This window comes from Astatotilapia calliptera, chromosome 6 (genome assembly GCF_964374335.1).
Source record: "Astatotilapia calliptera chromosome 6, fAstCal68.1, whole genome shotgun sequence".
NCBI lineage: Eukaryota > Metazoa > Chordata > Actinopteri > Cichliformes > Cichlidae > Astatotilapia > Astatotilapia calliptera.
The window spans coordinates 18,790,090-18,809,111 of record NC_137427.1 but is presented as its reverse complement, the minus strand read 5'-3'; the positions used below and the strand labels follow the sequence as shown (position 1 = coordinate 18,809,111).

Here is a 19,022-nt window from a genome sequence, read left to right as displayed (position 1 = left end):
CTAATAGACTGTATGCAGTCCGGGGTATTTTGGTCTGTCAGAAAGAGGTGCCATAAATGGTCAGCGGTGGAGAGCAATAGTTGCAGTTTTTGTGAGACTGACAATCAGAAAAGCACTCGCTTTGGCTCAGCACTCTAACGGCTATTAAAGCAATCAAATCGCCTGCCTGAAGGCAACAGTCCACAGGCAGTCGGTGAAGCTAGTGGGATGTATTATTGTGCCGAGGCCCAAAAAAAAATAGAAACAAACTATTCATCAGCTTCAGAGCGACTGAAATAAATAATTGCAACCATGTTGTCTTTGAGTTGTCATCTGTTACATCAGTGATAACAGTGTTTACCATAATACATAAATGGCTATTAAACAGTATTGAGCCAGTCAGGCTTGTGAAGTTTGCCATTCTCGAGGTTTCCACATTATTCAGCAATGTCACAGCAGTATGGATTTTCATCTTTCAGGTGTTAAGAACAGACTGCTTTCACGCAAGGAGCTGCTGAAAAGGGAGAACCAACTCAAAAGCTTTTATTCTAACATCAAGGAAACAGAACTGAGGAGGAAGGAAAAATGGGTAATGTCTGCAAATTAAAATAAAAATGTGTTCTGAAATGAAATAGGAGCCCGTCTCGCAATCTGAAATAGGTACTCTTTGCCTCTTTGAGTATGAAATTTGCTCTTATTTTTATTCAAGAAAATCCAAAATCCCCTGTTATCACCTGATAAGACACTTGATTGACATTGCAGTGCTCCTTAAGAGAGGTAAGATGTTGGTGAAACCATCTTACAAAGGCAAAAAAGAAAATGATAGTTTGCTTGAGAGTTTGGGATTGGATGAAAGTTCGGGGTAGCGAAGGGAGAGAGAAAAAACGAAAAGGGGAGGCAGAGAGAGAAGCAGCCAGGCTGAAGAAAGATATAAAGGGAGGCAGAAAGAAAGGATAAGAGGCATGTCGTGAGGGGAGGAGGACAGAGTGTTTGGTGAACCGGGGGAAGTGATAAGTTGAGTACAGCCAGATAGCCTAAATCCTCATCTCAATCAATCACATTTTCTCTTCCTCCCCTCTCAGTTTGTCTTATTGATTTCTTGTTGCTGCCAGTGTCCTGAAAGCCAGCTCAAATGACTTTTCAGAGTTTTGGGGGGCTCCATTTCCCAGTGAAAACTGGTATTTGGTCATTTGTTCTCATAGCTATATATAGCTATATGTGCAGCAGCTCACTGTTCCACATTGCACTCACATTAAAGTGCTTGACGTGTGTTATGGTGTGAACTGAGGAAATTGGGGCGTCTCTTTTTAACTTTAAGAGCAAGTAAATCATATGTCCTCTTAAACAAATGGAGATGTAAAGCTTGCTTATTTTGAAAATGTGGAGATTAATATCACAAATACATGTGATTTCAATTCATCATCTAAAATCTATTGCTCTTCACTTCTCCGTCATTGTACTCGGTGAGGTCAATAAGTCACGCAGCAGTCAAGTTTCAAGTGTATTGCTTCAATTTGGATTTACAGGTTTAAAATGTTGGTGCAAGAGGTGCAGCAAGTTCACAAATGTATGTGGTTTTTGATCTGTCATGCATGGCTAATGTGGAAAACATTGAAAAAAGTTGAGGCACAGATGGCCTTAATTTTTTGAAAATGTCATCAGTAATGAAAAACAATAATTGAATATAAGCATTTGAATCTTTGGGATATGCAGCTGATGTATACAGTTTACGTGCGTCTCAGCGCCCACACGATACCACCCTCTGAGTCACTTTTGAAAAGGCCAGCGAGGTGGCTCGGCAGAGCACTTTCTCTGTGTCTCTTGTCTTGTGTTTTTCTCACACTGACAAATAATAACACATGGGCATATGATGTATCTACCTGCATACAGCGGCTGCTCTTGAACGCTCAAAGGTGGGTGAGTTATCCTCTGCAGAGGCAATTAAAATGTGCCAGCGCAACGTTAAGTTTTGTGCCTTTAAAGATCATAATTTCTCTTAAATAAATGCTGAGGGCTTACTTCTGGAGTCTGTTTGAGTTTGTTTGTGTACACTTGGGAAGATGATGGATAACTGGTAATCAGCATGTGTATGAGTTTATGTGCACGCACATGCTCAGTAGTCATATACATCAAACAAACACTCTCCCTTCAAGCCATATCCAGCTGTGTTTTCTTTGTTGTGTTAGGAGACAGTTTGACAATTTGCTCCTTTTTCTTCTTTTTCTTATCGTATACTGCTTGTTATCTATCCGTTACGTCAGTGAGTGCTTTCAGATCGTGTGTTAGTGACAAGGCAGCATCTTCAACTTCGCCGTTAAGCCGTGGTATTAGTTTAAGGAGCTGTTAAATAATCAAACGACATGTTGCCGTCAAAACCACCTACACCGAGAAGGAGGAAAAGCTGAGAATTGAAGTCCTTTAGGAATTAAGTTAGTCATCTTGAGAAGAAGAAAAAAAGCCAGTTTTGCCACACGAGTGCTTTCAAGGAACCACCAGGTGTTACCGTGGTTACTAAATGATCTCATACAGGTCATTTGTAAGATGACTTTCTTCATAAAATAACAGCACCAGAGATGAGCTGACAGCTTTCACTCCAGAGTTCGTATGAGCTGATCCATAAAACTTGCTGCACGTGTGAAAGCGGCCCGAGATAATCAAAATATGGTCTTTGAGAAAACTTGAGCTCGCTGCTGAGGAGTGCAACAAAAACCTTGTTGTTGCCACTTAGCTTATCTTGTTTTTTCTCGTGCGGCGCTATGATGCAACAAACACAAATTGTCTCTTCATTGACATTTCTGTCAGTCTGCCACCATTTCAACAGGGCAAATAGAATAAGTTAATTAGTATGTCTAATTGCATTTGGTGGCTCAGCTTTTGGAATATCAAATCAAATTAGGATTCTCAGTGTTCTCTTCCATGGCACACGGTTTGCCTTAAGCTATGCTTTTTAGGATCTGTCTTTTGTCTTTGTCTCTATCTTTCTCAACATCCCTTCCAGCTGTAGTAGGCTCTCGCTTTGTAGTCTCCCCTCCTCTCTCTCATCATCCGCCCACACTTTCTTTTCCTTTTCTTTCCGTTTTTGGATCAGATTTTCACTTTCTTTTAATTTGTTTTTTTTTCCTTTTGACTTGTACTTCCTCAGCTCTCAACTTTTGATCTCTTAATGAATTGTTTCTGTTCTAAATTGACTGTAACAACTGGAAGAATGCAATAGATTAAAATAAATACTATAAATAGCACTTAAATGAATTTAACCTTGTTTTTTTCTATGTTTTCTTGATCATTATTATTATTATTATTATTATTATTATTATTATTATTATTATTATTATTATTATTATTACTGAAACAAGGCTCCGGACATATTTTCTAATCCTGTTCACTTTTCTACGTCCGTCTGTCTGTCCCGGACGTAGAAGCATAAGCTGGTCTCCCACTCTTCAGTTAGTCTTTGTTCTGCCAGAAGCTATTCCAGCGATAAGTGTAACAGATAGCTGCAGGCCCAGGCAGACAGACAGTGTATAATTGAGTGATAGGGACTAATGTAAGTGAATGGCTTAGGGCCGACTGTGATCTACAGCAGCAGCAGAAGCTCGGGCATAGAGGGAGGCTTTCTGTTAGGCCGTCAGTAATACTAGCAACAACAGCCAGCAGATGACAATCTGGTGACTACCTGGCTGTGTGTGTGTGATTGTCCGTTTGTGTGTGTAAGTTTGTATTTTGGGCTTCTTTTAGTCTTTTTTCCATTACACGTTATTATATTTCTCCTCTCTCCACACACCTTTTCTCATATCTTTTTATTTATCACTACCTCCATCACTGCCATCCCCTAAACCACCCTGAGTTAGCTCTTTAATTAACGTGACACGCTGTGAAGTGAGTTACTAAATAATGCAGGCTTTTCCAGTGACAGTGAATAAGCTGCAGTGATTAGTGGGCATACACAGCACACACACACACATAAAAAAAAAGATCCATTCTTACCAATATTGAATTTTCTGCAAATTAGACTTAATTACACAAATGTGCATATGAATGCTCTGTGAAGAATGCTCTGTCTGTTATGAGTATGCATTTAGAATGACAATAGCAGTCACCCTGTAGTTAGTACAATAAGTAGAGTTTGTGTAATTGAGAGCAGTTTTTACAGCTAATAACAAAATAACTTGTGAATTAGTTAGTAAGAACACACACAAAAAAAACGTGTTTTTCTTTTGGGTAGATCCTCAAGAAACACAATAAGTATTGTGCCTGGCCATACTGTACTAGAGTAGTGTAAATCAGTGCAGGACTTAATTTGTGCACGGAGAGATCTAGGTTATCCCAAAGCAATTGTTCCAAACCTAACCAAGTGGAAAATCCAGCGAGGGTTTTAGTTGTTTGCTGCCTTAGCTGCAGGGATGCAAAGAGCTCTGGGTTCCAGTGTTCTTCCACCCCACCCCCCTTGTCTTTTTTTAATCAGATGGCTTGTTCACGAGTGGAGGGGATTAAGACTGCTGCCGTCGCTGATGAATCTGTCCAGTTTTGGAAGGCACACAAACACATGCACATACCCTCTCAGTGACACAGCTGCAGGCACGCACAGATGCATATGTAGATGCACACACAGAAACAGTTCAGTTACAGGTACTTGGAGTCAGAGTTAGCGAACACAGGAATTCACGTAAAGCAGCATGAGCATGAACCCGCGCATATGCTCGCATGTACGTTACAGCATAGGCCCAGACGCATCCCTCTCCTGCCTCTGCTCACTTTCAGTGTCTCTCATTCAACACTGTCAGCTTCTGGACAGCAGCAGTGATCTGCCATGTCTCATTGTGTCATGTGATTTGAGCTGTGAGATTTCTGACACACAGACTGACGCCTGTCTCTTCTAATGCCAAACACTCACACCAGGCACTGCAGATGGCACAAAGACAGACAGACAGACAGTTAGAGGGACAGAGAGTTAGGAATAATACAAAAAAAATTGACTGATGGAAAGGAGAAAGAATGATGCAATGGAGAGAGTAACAACAAATGACAGGAAAAGGGAAGGAACGTAAGTTAAAGAGAAAGGATATGAGGAAGTGACGAGGGAACGTTTTGGAGAGTAAAGACTTTAAAAGCAGGAAAGGACCTGACAGAGTGTAAGGAAGGAAGGAGGCTTAAGATGAAGGGATAGAGACATTGAGCTGTATGTTGATCCAACACTGTGCAACATAGCCAGCAGATAAAACTAGTCAGTCTCCTCCCACTTTAATCTGCCCATCATCCATCAATCCCTTGCTCTAGCCTTCCACCCCTCCATCTTAAAGCCAGTCATTCCTTTTTTATCAATTTGAAATCATGACGATATGACGCACATTTGGAAGAAATCCATTACTGAAGTACTTTGTAGTACTTAAAAGCTTTGTAGATTATATAATGGGCAAAAAAAATAAAGCAGAAAAACTCAGACCATTGCTTGCTTGGCAGATTGGAAAAAAAAGAAAGAAAGAAAAGCATAACTGAACTTCAGAAGTTGCTGATTTTTTTTAATGCCAAATGTTTGCCATAAGTTGAAATTCATCAGCTACTTAGTCAACTCTCTCTCTCTCAAACACACACACAAGTGCACACACATCAAAACACACCTCTGGCAATGAGTGTATGGTCTTAATGAAGCGAGAAGGGGAGAGGCAGCTGCATAACTGGAGTGTGAGGCCCAGAGGGAACTCACACACTTCAAGTCTGTGTGTGCCCGTGTGTGTGTGTGTGTGTGTGTGTGTGTGTGTGTGTGTGTGTGTGTGTGTGTGTGTAGCCACAGTTGATATAATGTCTGAAATTCTCTAAAAAGTGGACTAATAACTGTGTTTCCTTTTCTTTCTTTCTCTGACTCCCTGATTCCCTCCCTAGGTTGTGAGAGCCTGTTTCTATTGTCCTGTTGTACAGTGAGGCAGTGAGCTCACGGCTGATACAGCATGCATGTGTCGACATATCCCATGATGCACTCCTGTCCAGGCCTGCTCCTCCTCAGCTTCCTCTTCCTCGCTGATGCTGACAGTGAGTGCTTTCACACTCTGCACTAGTGCAGACACAGCCACACACGCACACATGCACATATATAATATTGTGCAGAGGTTTGTGACCTTTATATGTTTGGATTTGTGTACATTGAGGAGTCTGAATTTAATTTGGTTTATTCTGATGAAATCAAACCAAACAAACAGCCAGAGTCATGAAAGCAGAACAAACAGATCTGCAGTAGATGCCATGGACTCAACAGAGCCCTGATCTCATTAACATTTAGCTACTCTGAGATTACATGAAGTTCTTCAAGATGCACATGAAAACAAACCTCCAAAGTATGTAAGGTGTAAAAAATATAATAAAATGCTTTTTTATAAACTGTTGCTGTAATTTATTGTACATTGTGATTCATTGCTTCATTGCTAAAGCTAATTGTATATATTATATGTTATATATACAGTGGGGCAAAAAAGTATTTAGTCAGCCACCGATTGTTTACAAATTCTTTACAAATCCTACCATGTGAATTCATGGATTTTTTTTTCACATTCTGTCTCTCACAGTTGAAGTGTACCTCTGGTGCAAATTACTGACCTCTGTCATCATTTTAAGTGGGGGAACTTGCACAATTGGTGGCTGACTAAATACTTTTTTGCCCCACTGTAGCAGTTTGTGTTTCATAGACCACTATTCCAGATATCACATCCCTACTATATGTGTGTGTGTTTGTGTGAGTTTATACATCTGTGCATGAGTGTATGTTTGGTAGCAGGTTTGATACAAGGCCAGATGTTTTTGTCCATCCCAGTATTACTTGGCATGGATAGACAGACCACATATGGCAAATCAGATAATTTCCCTACTGCTTGTGTAATTGTGATTATACCATGTGCATGTGTGTGTGTGTGTGTGTGTGTGCGTGTGTGTGTGTGTGTATCCATGTGTGATCCCTGTGGCTCATCACATCATCCAATCCTCATCCGATATATTTGTCAAGGAAATTTACATGCACATTAGCATACTGGGTATAGTCACATCCTGGACGAAACTATAGCTGCAATTACTGCAAATCGTTACTTTTAATGTTACTGAACAAAAAAAGAATTTATTCATTTATTTATGTATTTTTTGTTTGTTTGTTTATGAAAGGATGGATTTTCCCACAGCCTAAGTTGATGTCATCAAAATGCTTAATATGTGTAACCACTGGCTAAATTAAAACTGAAAGACAATTAGTTTATTAATAGTCCATTTTGGAATTTTAAAATTTTGATTTTTTTTTTTATTTGTGCTCTAATGATTACAAGATAGTTGGTGATTCGTTTTCTTAAGCATAAGCTAGTTTACCAATAGTTTAAGCTTAGCTTGTTTAACTGAATTAATTTACAAGATCAAATCTGTACAAAAATCTGTATTGAGACACATTTTTGATCTCATGAAGAACATGTGTCCTACGTGTCCTACCAACATTATTAATAAGTGTAAAGAATTAAAATCAACAAAAAAGCTACATTTCAGTGTTGTGATTTTTTTCATTATCAACAAAACGGAATATTTGTGATATGGAGGAAGGTCAGTTCTATCTATTTGTGCCAATGAAAAAAAATTAAAGCAGCTTTCTCTGATAATAAATAGAACAGAATAGAATAGAACACTTTTTTAAATAACTGGAGACTGTATAGATTGACAGACCGCCGGGAGCTGCTGAGAGGGACAAACGTGGCTCTGGAGATTTTGGAAACCAAAAACGTCGTGTTGAGTTGATGTGCTTGGAAACATATCCAGACTTTTTGAGAGAGAGACATGGCCAGGTCTGACTATTCAGGTTGACAATTAGCAATGAGGATCTTATAGCAGAGATGATGAAATGCTCCGGTCTGAGTTGAGACTAAGCATAAAAGACATTAAGGCATAAGAGGAATGTGGGAGTACTAAAAGACTTGATACTCAGAAAGGGAGTAATGTAAGAGGAAAAGGCTGCTAGTCAAGCTTTATGAGTCTTTTAAACATCCAGGAGTTATACTTTTTCAGTCAAAATGGTATCTAGTGGAAATTTCATTCTGTGTATTTGTTTTGAAATGCTTGTTGCATAAGTATATAATACATGAAGCATGCGTAGCTGTTTGTGGTTATAGAATAGAGCACATTTTTCATCATCACCTTCTAAAGCAGGCATACATATGCACAAAGCTGCTGTAATGACACACAAGTGCAGGCTTCAGTCAGCCATTTCCATCCTGCAATGTTTTAAAAGTACACAGTCACCCAGAGCACAGTTATAGCACACACACGCACACATATTCGCAAACCACTCTTGTTTTCCTTTCAGCCTCCTGCCCTCTTGTCCCACGTGTAAGTTCCAGGGTCGGCCAGTTAAGGCCCAGTCATCCATCAAAACAATGATGCTCCCACAGTTCCTCTATGAGAGTTCGGGGAGCAGCACAGATGCGACAAGGGGGGAAAGGATTCATACTTTGCCTTCTCTGTCTATGTTTTTCTTTTCTCCTGCCCTCATCTCATTCGTTGTGACTTTCTCCATTGCTCTTTTGGCGCTCGCTCTCTGCCTCCTCTCAGCACATCCATGTAATCTGGTGAGAAAGAAGGGACAGAGGGCTTGAAAGGGGGCGGTGGGATGTTTCTTCCCCTTTTTATCTCATTGTGTATGACATTCAGAGCTTCTTTTAATATCAACAGTAGGGACTCTGAGATTTGAATACTGAGGATTCAAACAGGGGTGCTGGGACACACTGGCATCTTTGGTCTACAAAATGTGGCGACATGTTTTGAAATGTTAAATTCATTCTAAAAATTGCTTTCAGTTGTGCTTATCTCTCCTTAAACTTAATGCAGAAGGAATAAAACACATTTGAAGGATAATAGGGTTTTCTAGAAAAAGAGGCCACATTTGATTTTTTTATGTGTATGTGGCATAAAATGTTACTAAATTCTAGAAATCCCGACGACATCGACGCCCTTGCTCGACACCCAAGTTACTCGTATAGTTACACTAGAGTATTATGACGCAATCAAATGGAACAGTATCCCATGTGCATAGCTGGAAACCTTGCATGACTTCACCATATGTGCATTCTGCACACAAGCGCTGGTACGACTGTGCAAGCAGTGCACTGAGCTTGCATATGTGATTTCACGTTTTTATTTTTTTAATTCACCCTCTTTTACTCTCCACCTCTCCCCCCACACACTTTTCTTTCTCTGTGTTTCTGTGCGCGTGCATGTATATGACATCTATCTGGTGGATTAAGAGTAATGCCCTGATCCTGTCACAATCTAGGCCACTGCCACACGTACGCATCAAGATACGAGAAACTCCATCTCTCTGCGTATCATTCAGGGTGAGCGGGAACAAAACAACAACAGGGTTTCTTTCTGCTGGCCTGCATTTGCCCCCAAAAACCACTGGGTTGCCATGCTTCCCCATGTGGCTTGGATGTATCAGTGAAAACTCCAGCCCGCAGTATGTGAAACACAACACAAAGAAACAGCTCATGTTTCAGAGGCTTACAGTAGGGATGGCATTATCGAGTCGCAGCCATGTGCTTTCGTAAGGGGACTGTACATTTTGAAACCAAGCAAGAGTTTTTTAACATTTTGCCTGAGGAAGATTTCAGTAATGTGAAACTTTCCCTCAGCTTCGTCACTTCATTAATGTGTTGTAAAAACTGGGCAGCTCCGATTTATCTATTTTGAAAGGTTTTTGTATAAAGGGAAAAAACACAGGAGATTCAATAAACTCCTTAGTCTTTTTGTTCTTGTTGTTTTTTACTAGAAAAAATAATCTTTTCATTCATATTAGACAAGCGCACAACACTAGAAACAAAGAACTTGCTCATGTGGTGACCGATTGACCTGTCACCCTCTGAACACATTGCCATTGCCAGTATTTACTTGGCCTTTTGGACGAGCTTAAAGTGAGAGATGGTTGGCTCAGAATGCTACAGTGACAGTGGAGCTAGCTTTTCTTACTTTCACACACACACACACACACACACACATGCACACATAAAGAAAATAAGTAAATGTAGCTTTTCCTATTTGACATTTCATCCACATAAATTTTATTTTAGGTCACTTTGAAAGGAGATTTTGAAAAACCAGAGTGAAGATTTTGTTTTCCAACATCAAATGTTTGTGCCTTTCTCTCCTTTTTTATTGGCAGACTGCGTGTTCAGTATTTTTTCAGGCTCCCGAATCGCTGACATTTCGACACAGTTGAGGTTATTTTGCCACCTGTTGCTTTGGCATGCACTTGATGACAACTGACATCATTTTTTGCATTTTCATTTTCATGGAAATAGTCAGAGATATTTTAGAAAACTAACATGGAAAATTCCAGTACGTGTGGATGCAGCCATAGTCAGGATTCATTGGATCAGGGTGAAGAAACAGGGTCACAGAGGTCAGGTTAGCCTAAAGGTCAGGGTCAGCGGGTTGAGCCCAAAGAATTTGTTAAGTGCGTGAAAGATATACAAGCAATTTACTTTAAGGGATTTTGTTTCTTTTGTGATTTGTATCACTTTGCTCACTGAAAGAGGAGAGTAAAGCCCCGAACCTGGTTGACATGACTGGTTATAACGTCAGCACCTGCCCAACGCAGTTTGGGCCATGATGCAGACAGTTGCTGAATTCCTCTGTAGGCTCAGATTTTCAAATGACTGGCGCACTAGTGATCAATAACCGTGTCCAACTGTTCAAAGTATAGCCCCAAACTTTATGTATGTATTTAAACTTTGTACCTATTTAGGTATGTAGCTGACATATGAATGAGTGATGTCATTCATTATTGGGTGAGGTCCAAGAAATTAAGTTGGTATGATCACACTTGTGAAACTCTCTGTAGTTTGTTATTAACATACAGTTTTTGTGTGAATTCATTGCCTTCAATGACACTTTTTTGTACTGTATACAAAGATTTTTGTAGAAATAAATATAACAGCTCCCTATTCAGTATTAAGCAAGATCCAGCAGTTGTTTTGTATAAACTGAACAGGCAGATCTAACACATTATATATCTTTTTAATTTTATCTTCGTTGTGAGTAACCCTTCTCTGTACAATCACAATGGTTTAGTTTTACATTTGAGCTTTTGTAAAAATTTTTAAAAAAGATCTTTCATTGCTTTTGAGTTGACACTGTTGGTCTCCACATGAAATCAAAAAAGTACATGCCCCTCCAGTCCTCCGCTCTACTTCAGAGCTATCAAAGGAAGCAAAGTGTAAAACAGGTTATTTAATGGATAAAGTCTTTGCTTTAGAACTGACTTCAATTCTTTACTAATACCTACATTTATATATAATACATTTTTTAAAAATGAAAATGAGTATAGACCAATAGGCGATCTGTTTACATTAGGTCCTCTGCTCCTGTATCTTAAAAATGAAAAAGGCAATATAAACATTTTTTTTTTAGGCAAGTAAAGGATTTATGAATTTATGGACACATGGAGAGTAGAAGGGTTAACAGTTTTCAGAAATCTGCTCCGATAGTGGAGAAAAGGATTGGTTATAAGAAATGTGTGCAGCTCATTATTAAATGAAAATGCCATCCATCAACTTAAGTAATTTTAGTCATTATCCAAATAATTCATGGTATGTTTTCTGAAATAATTCATTATATTGTATTAAAATTCATTTTCAGTGATGATGTGTCACCTCATGCTCATCTGCTCATTTTAAATCTTTGATCTGTGCAGCAGAAGGTGACAGAAATGGGCCACATCACAAACAATTTCCAAAGTCATTAACACACGAAACTAAAATGGCAATCAAAGTTGTGTTACTTTATTTTAACTAGCTCACGCTAGGATTAAGGGCCTTACTATTAACTTTCTGGGAAATTAGCCTGTTAAATTATTGTTAAATTGACTATTTGTGATCCCTCAATTTGTTCTTTATTGTTATTAATGTCCAACCCTGAGTAAGGTGATAGGCTGAGAGCAGGACAGTGCATGTGAAACTGAAGAAATATGAAGCTTCTCAGTTTTGTGCTATCACAGGCACTGTAGCTATTAGCAGCTAGCATAGCTGTGCGCTCATCTGTGAGTAACAGAATCTGACTACCTTGTCTTAGCATTAGCTTAGCAGGTGCACTCATCTGTGTTGAGGCCTGGATAATGTTAGCTTTGCTGTAACGTAACTGACCAGTGGTCTGTAACTAATGCAGTGCGACCAGCACTGAAAACCCTCTGTTCCTCTTTATGGGAAGCCAGCTCTGACCCAGTAAAGTAGTATACCCAGTGGGAAGCCCATGTGCTTCTAATGACCTGTGTATAAAAAGAGATCCTGTTTGATTAATTCCTCCCCTTGTGTTTCTAACAAATTAACCCTGATTAACTCGGCACTAGCCAAACCCTGCGGCAGCTTGGGTGGGTAAGTGTCATGCTAATTGGATGTGCGTTAACTATCAGCAATAAAAGTGCATTTTGTCTTTCCCTGCATTAGTGTAAAAATCACAATGTTTCGTTAATGCTTGTTAACATCAGCTGGCAGTTGCTCAGAAACTCCTAATCTATGTCAAATAAGTCAAATAATAAATTCACCCAAAAAACTGCAGGGCTTTGAGTTTAAAGAAGGATGTAATACTTTGCTTTGGCTTGGTTTAAATAGACACTTAAACTTTGTGCAACCTGAATAACATCATATTTTAATGTGAAATTGTTCCAAATGTTACGGCACTTTATTGTGTAAAATTTAATTTTGCTAAGTTGAAATTGCTCATTTTGCCAAATAATTTCCAATTAATGCTTCTGTGTTCTGCAAAAGGATGATAGCTCTGTGTTTCTGTGTTTATTGGCCCAAGCAATCCAATTTCATTACCAGGACGAAAGCGAGCAGCTGATAATTTGCTCTTAATGTGTCCGTTTGATGTTAATGTGTTTTAAGTTATGGTTCTGGCCAGCTGCCCACCCATTCTCGCCTGACTATCATGGCCCTGGCTCAGTCTTCTATATTGGCCTCGTTCCTCAACTTGTCTGACAAGCCTGATTCAGTGCTCTTTTGAGTACTGATCGGCCAGCCACATTTAGATCTTTTCTCTATCCCTAACATACTAATGAATCTCAGGTGCAGCACAGATGTTTGGTAAGATCTAGTCAGCGTTTTTAGACATGATCAAAACTTCCAACACAAGTACTCACATAACCTGTTCATACGCATGATTACACGTCCACACCCAGGATTATCTATGAGTACGTAGATGAAGATGCCCCTGATTTTGATGTGATCATAAAGGTTAAAAACAATTTGATCCTCATTTCCAAACATTAGCCAGCACATAGGAAAGGCTGACCTCAGTATCTGCTCCTTTTAGCTGAAACCTTAGTCTTTCACTAATGAAAACCCAGCTTACTCCCGCTATATTTTTATATTGTTTATATTAGTTTTTCTTTTCCAATTGATATCTGCAGTATCAGGCAGAATAGTCCCATTTCGTGTTGCTCAATCCATTGCTTTTTGTTGATTTGATTTGTTCGGATCCGCCTGTCTGCTTTATGGCTTTTTCGTATTGGATCAGCTAAGTGATTGCGGGCACACAAGATGAGATATGAGGGCACATAATTTGCAGCATTTTAAAAGATGTGTAGGAATGAGTTCAGAGCCCTTAGCCTGTCCAAAATATATTGCTATTTAAGGGTTACTTTTAGTAGAAAATGTAATCAAATGAATGAAAAAGTCATCCTAGGTTTCTGTAATCAAATGCATGAGTCTTGAGAATAAAATATACATTTCAGTCGTTGTTCATTACTCGGCACATATTCATGAATTTCTCTGCGCATTAAAAGTAGACTTTTATTTATCAAACCTTTAAAGTTCCACTACTTTCCATCTGTTTTCCCTACCAAACATCAGCTCTCCATTCTTATATCTAATCACATTCCCAATCCTAGTACACTATATCCGTAAATCATGCTCCCTGAAGGTTTGTTCTAGCATCTGTTCTTACAAACCCGATCTCTCTCTCCCTCCCTCTAGGTTAAGACAGCATCTGCCAGCTATAATATGCCCCCATAGTCTCCTACACGGTGCCATTAGCTTCCTTTAGTCTGGCTATTTGTCTTTTCAAAGTGCTTCTTCACTGAGCCCCCATCACCCCATTGCGGTTAATTCCGAAATGGCATAATATTTGTCACCATTTACAAAATTAAAACTAAAAATTGGACGGAAAAGACAATGTCTAAATGTGAAAGCATGTGTGAAGAAGTCAAAATTATTCAGGTTATAGATCCTCAGTGCTACTTGGTGGTAACCAAATTCTTATGTTTCTTTTATTTTTAATTACAGGGAAGATCTGAAGATTATCTTTTTGTTTACCATAGATCTTTAGCCATGACTCAGAAGTGGTGCAGGGACAGGAGCTGACCGAATAATTTCTGCAATCTGTTGTGTAGATTAGGTCCCACTATATGGATTGCTATGTAGGCCACCCTTCTTCCACCCCCCCACACACACTCACACCAGAGTGGAAAGATTGGCACCGTCTAATTCCCTCTAAATCTCTCTCTGTGGACCACTTAGTAGTTTTCCTTCACTTCCATCTTGGATCACATTGAAGGATGGTGTGAGGAAATGTGGTAACATATGGTAACATTCATGAGCACCTTCTCACTGTAATTGTTCTTCATTTTTCCAAGTCCATCTACATCAGCAAAACAATGAACCTGTACATATTCCGTCCCTCCTGAAAACATGTACAAATATTTAAGTTTCCTTTTGAGTTTCAGCTTCTCTCCTTTGGCCCAGATGTCAATGCTTAATCCCACCAAGTGGCACAGTCACAAAAAAAACCCTGATGATCAAGGCAAAAGACAGACCAGTTAGGACACCCAGAGGGAGGAAACCAGAGGCGGAGAACAGTGAAGATGAATTCAGAGAAAATACAGTGAAGTAACTGAAAGGGAAATCAAAGAAAAGAGAATAAGGATGAGAGCCAATAAAGAGAGGGGAGGAGAGAAGAGATGGGGAATTGCGAGGAGAGAGTTGGGAGAAGTGTGGAGCATACGGTTGGAACCCCACCTCCCTTCATAAAGTCAGTCAATGTGACAGGAAGACTTATGTAACACCCCAGAGATGGAGGGAGGAGATGGGGAAAGAGTAACAAGGAGGAGGGTGAAAGATGGAGGAAGGAGAGCAGCTGTGAAGCGGGAGAAAGAAGGGATTCAGTGGTTAAAAAAATTGGGATGGGGTAGAGAGATAGAGAGGCAAAGCTTAACGTAAGACAATTAAACACGAGATGTATGAAGAGAATGATCAGGGTTAGGGTGGGTAAAAAAGAAGAGGGGGATAGATAAAAAAAAAAAGCAATTGGAAAGATCTACCGTTAGTATGGCCCTGCTGCCTTTACACTTTTCATTTGTTTTGTGGGGGAGAGATTAGCAAGAGGATTAAGAGAGAGATTCTCCTGCTCTTCATTCTTTCTCTTTCTCTCATGCTCTCTCTCCCTCTCTCTCTCTCTCTCTCTCTCTCTCTCAGAGGGACACACCCATCTACTCGCTCATGCATCACACACACACACATGCATTGTAATGACACACGCAAAAAATGTTGCACATACTTTACATGTTATAGCTGCAGGCAGGTCATTATTTCTGTTCTCTGTTAATCTGCAGACTGCTTTTCTGCTTGACTGATTTGTTAACTAAGATACTAAGATACTTTTTTTGCTTATATTTTTGTTTTGTATACATGTTTACCAGGAGGATCTGCGAGTTTTCTTATTTTAAAAGCTTGGCCTGATGAAGGTATTTCTTGCCTCGCAGCTGACTGAAATAAATACACGACTAATAAGTTGTCAATTTTTTTTTGGCAGTCACCGCGAGCCTGTCGATAAGCATTTAGTAGCCTAGTCGTAACCCGAAACATGCGGTTTGCATGTAATGTGGCACGGAGGATGAAGAAGAACCCGGAAACATGCACACGTTACCTTTTTCTGGCTCTCTGACACAGACGCGCACACACACACATTGTTTTAGTCAGTCATTGAGGTAGATTTGGCTGCGAGCCAGTGAGGTGTAGAGGTGATTGGGCAGCTTGGGGCTCTCCGGCTATGTTTGCCAGTACATCTGGCTCGCTCGCGCTTCATCTCACCCCTCGGTGTCTTGCTCGCTCCCTCTACTGCTCTCCATCTGTCTCTCTCACTCGTTCCTTTTATCTCATTCACTCCTCTGTTCATTTCTTCCCACTCTTTCACACACACACTCACTCTCTCTCGCTCTCTGTTTCCTTCCCTTTTCTGAAGAGCTTAGCTTTTCTCCCTTACTCCCTCCCTCCTTTTAAACAGCAAAAAGCAATTTCTCTCCCTTTGTCAGGGCGGTTGGCGGTAAGCCCTTAAGTAGGGATTTTCTGGTTTGGCTGGAATGCCATTAGGCAAGCTGGTGGTGACGTGCCGTGACTGACGTGCCGAATCTATTTGATGTCATGATGTCACAATCCAGCGGAGGCTGCGGTTATGATATTGTTGGCGTCCCTGGAACGAGGGGCTTTAGTGGTCATGTCAGGAGTAAGTCTTCATAAATCCTTTATGGCATATAAATATTAAGCTTCTTTGGTGGTACAGGGACAGAGGGAAAAACATGGCGGAACATACACAGACACATGTACAGAGAAAAAAGGACACACACAGACACACAGACAAAGCCAACCTCGTGAACATCCAACAGAAAGATGTGCTGAAGGTGTAGAGCTACTTCAAGAAGTAGCTGACATTATACCACACACACTCACACACACACACACTTACACACATTTGGATTGTTGAAATCATTTCCAGGCTGCATCATTGTCCTTAATTTTTCCTACTTAAACTGCATAACACATACACAGCTGGCGTCCCTCTTTCCCACTCTGTGTAAGTGCAGCACAGATCACAATCACACTTTAACTGTTACTGATGTGTAAGCAGAAGTTTGTGGTTTTATATGAAGTGATATTTGGGTGCGAAACAACAAAGCAGAGAACGGAAAAACATAATAATCTATTAGAGAATATTTGTAGGAGTGCCTGTAAATAGTAGTGGTGGAAATTCTATCAAGATTGTAACTGTATGTCACAACTTATCGTTTTGCTTTGCGGCATGTGGATGTGCATCCACACAGAGTAACACGCTCAGTGTGAACCTGATGTTTGATTTATGTTTTTTTTCATGCAGCACCCCCTAGATTCACACGAACCCCAGAGGACCAGACAGGCGTCCAGGGGGGAGTCGCGTCCTTTGTGTGCCAGGCCGCAGGAGATCCACAGCCCAAGATTGTCTGGAATAAGAAAGGCAAAAAAGTCAGCAATCAGCGATTTGAGGTAAAGAAGCTGAGATACTAATGGGATTTGAAACGTTGTGTCTCCTGTAACATTAACTAACTTTTTCCCGTGGTGAAGTGCTGTGAAAGAAAATAGATTAGTGTCCAACAACAGAGATTTATTGGCTACTTGGAAGCAGCTGTGTTTGCAGTGAGTGGCCACACAGAGCACTGAGGCAAGATGACTGCTGCTACTGTCAGTTCTTGTTAGTATTTTCCTGTCTTGTTTTCTTTATAATTTTTCCCACAGCCCACGATTTATTTATTTTTTTTTTAGTAAAAAGACTGCTTTGGGATGTTCACCATGGCAGACCATCTGCCTCCATCTCACCCCATCTCTAGCATCCTCCTTCACTACATCCATGAAGCTTCTCTGTGGTTTACCTCTTTTCCTCCTGCCTGAGAGCTCCATCTTCAACACCGTGTGTCTAATATTCACCAAAATCCTTCCTCTACATAACTGTCCCTCTGATATATTCATCATTTCTAACTTTGTCCATTCTAGTCACTCCCATCGAAAATCTTTGCATCTTCAACTCTGCCACCTCTGGCTCGACCTCCTGTCTTTTTGTCAAACATACATCACAGCAGGTCTCACCACCATCTTGTAATCCTTCCGATTCACTCATGCTGTTATCCCTCTGTCACAAATCATCCCCAAAACTCGTCTCCACCCACTCTTCCTGCACTCACCCCTTCACCTCTCTGACGCCAGGTATTTCAACTGATCTACCCTCGCTACTTCTGCTCCTTAAATATAGCTGTTAAAAGCACCGATATAATTGGCAATCAGCTGAAATCATTTTCAGCTGTTATTGTAATCACTTAATTGTTCAAAGTACTAATGAGAATTGTGGAAAACAAAAGAGGAAGCCGAAGATAATGTGTAATTTTTATAGTTTATTGTTCATACTGAGATGTCAAATATTAATAGGTTCAGTTTATAATCTTTGGATAATGCCAGGTTAACTGTTTATGCTGTCATACAACATAGCATGAAAGTGAAAAAGGATATTCCCAAAACTATTCGTCTAAAAAAAACTTTTTAAGAACAGATGCCGAACATTATAGTCCCAGCCGGCTGACAGCGAGGATGTTCTTTTTTTGTCTTATGAAACAAAACCCTTTGACGTTGAGAACAAAAAATAATAGCTGATGAAGTCAAACCGGCCTCCTGAAAACTGTCTAAACATTCTTTAAATTTCCTGACATTTTAACAGAGCAAACGATCAATTATTTAAGAAACGTATTCATGAAACGTATTCATGAACAAGGATTATTCCAGAGCGTCAGAGCTATTGTAAAAGCTACTGACTCAATCATTGTCTAAATATAACAGGACTAGTTCTTGACACATTAGATTCCCCACTGGGAGAAAGGTGTGCTGTTTGTACAAAAATTGACATGTAGCTGTATAATGAGTGCCCATCACTATTATTATGGGATCATCTGATTGGTGGGGTTTTCTCTCTAATAATGTAGGGTCTTGCAGCATAAAGTACCCTGAGGCAACTGTTGCTGTCGTCTGTCCCTATTAAGAATAAATAAATTGGAATTGTGTGTATATATGTATACATACATATGTAGGTATATATGTGTGTATATATATATATATATATATATATATATATATATATATATATATATATATATATATATATATATATATATATATATATATATATACATATATATATATATATATAATCCAATGCATCTGTTTGCATACAACAACAAAAACTGT

The 19,022-nt window shown here is 39.7% G+C and overlaps 1 protein-coding gene across 6 annotated transcripts in view; it reads left to right on the top strand.

The window, feature by feature from the left end:
• The window catches only part of ptprdb (protein tyrosine phosphatase receptor type Db), a 157,595-nt gene that overhangs the window by 83,735 nt on the left and 54,838 nt on the right, over positions 1–19,022 (top strand). For all 6 annotated transcript variants that reach the window (XM_026170808.2, XM_080302896.1, XM_026170809.2 and 3 more), the window contains 2 exons: positions 5,857–6,003; positions 17,134–17,279. In XM_026170808.2, coding sequence (XP_026026593.1) covers positions 5,922–6,003; positions 17,134–17,279 — 228 coding nt within the window. In that variant the 5' untranslated portion in view covers positions 5,857–5,921. The remainder of the gene's footprint in view (positions 1–5,856; positions 6,004–17,133; positions 17,280–19,022) is intronic.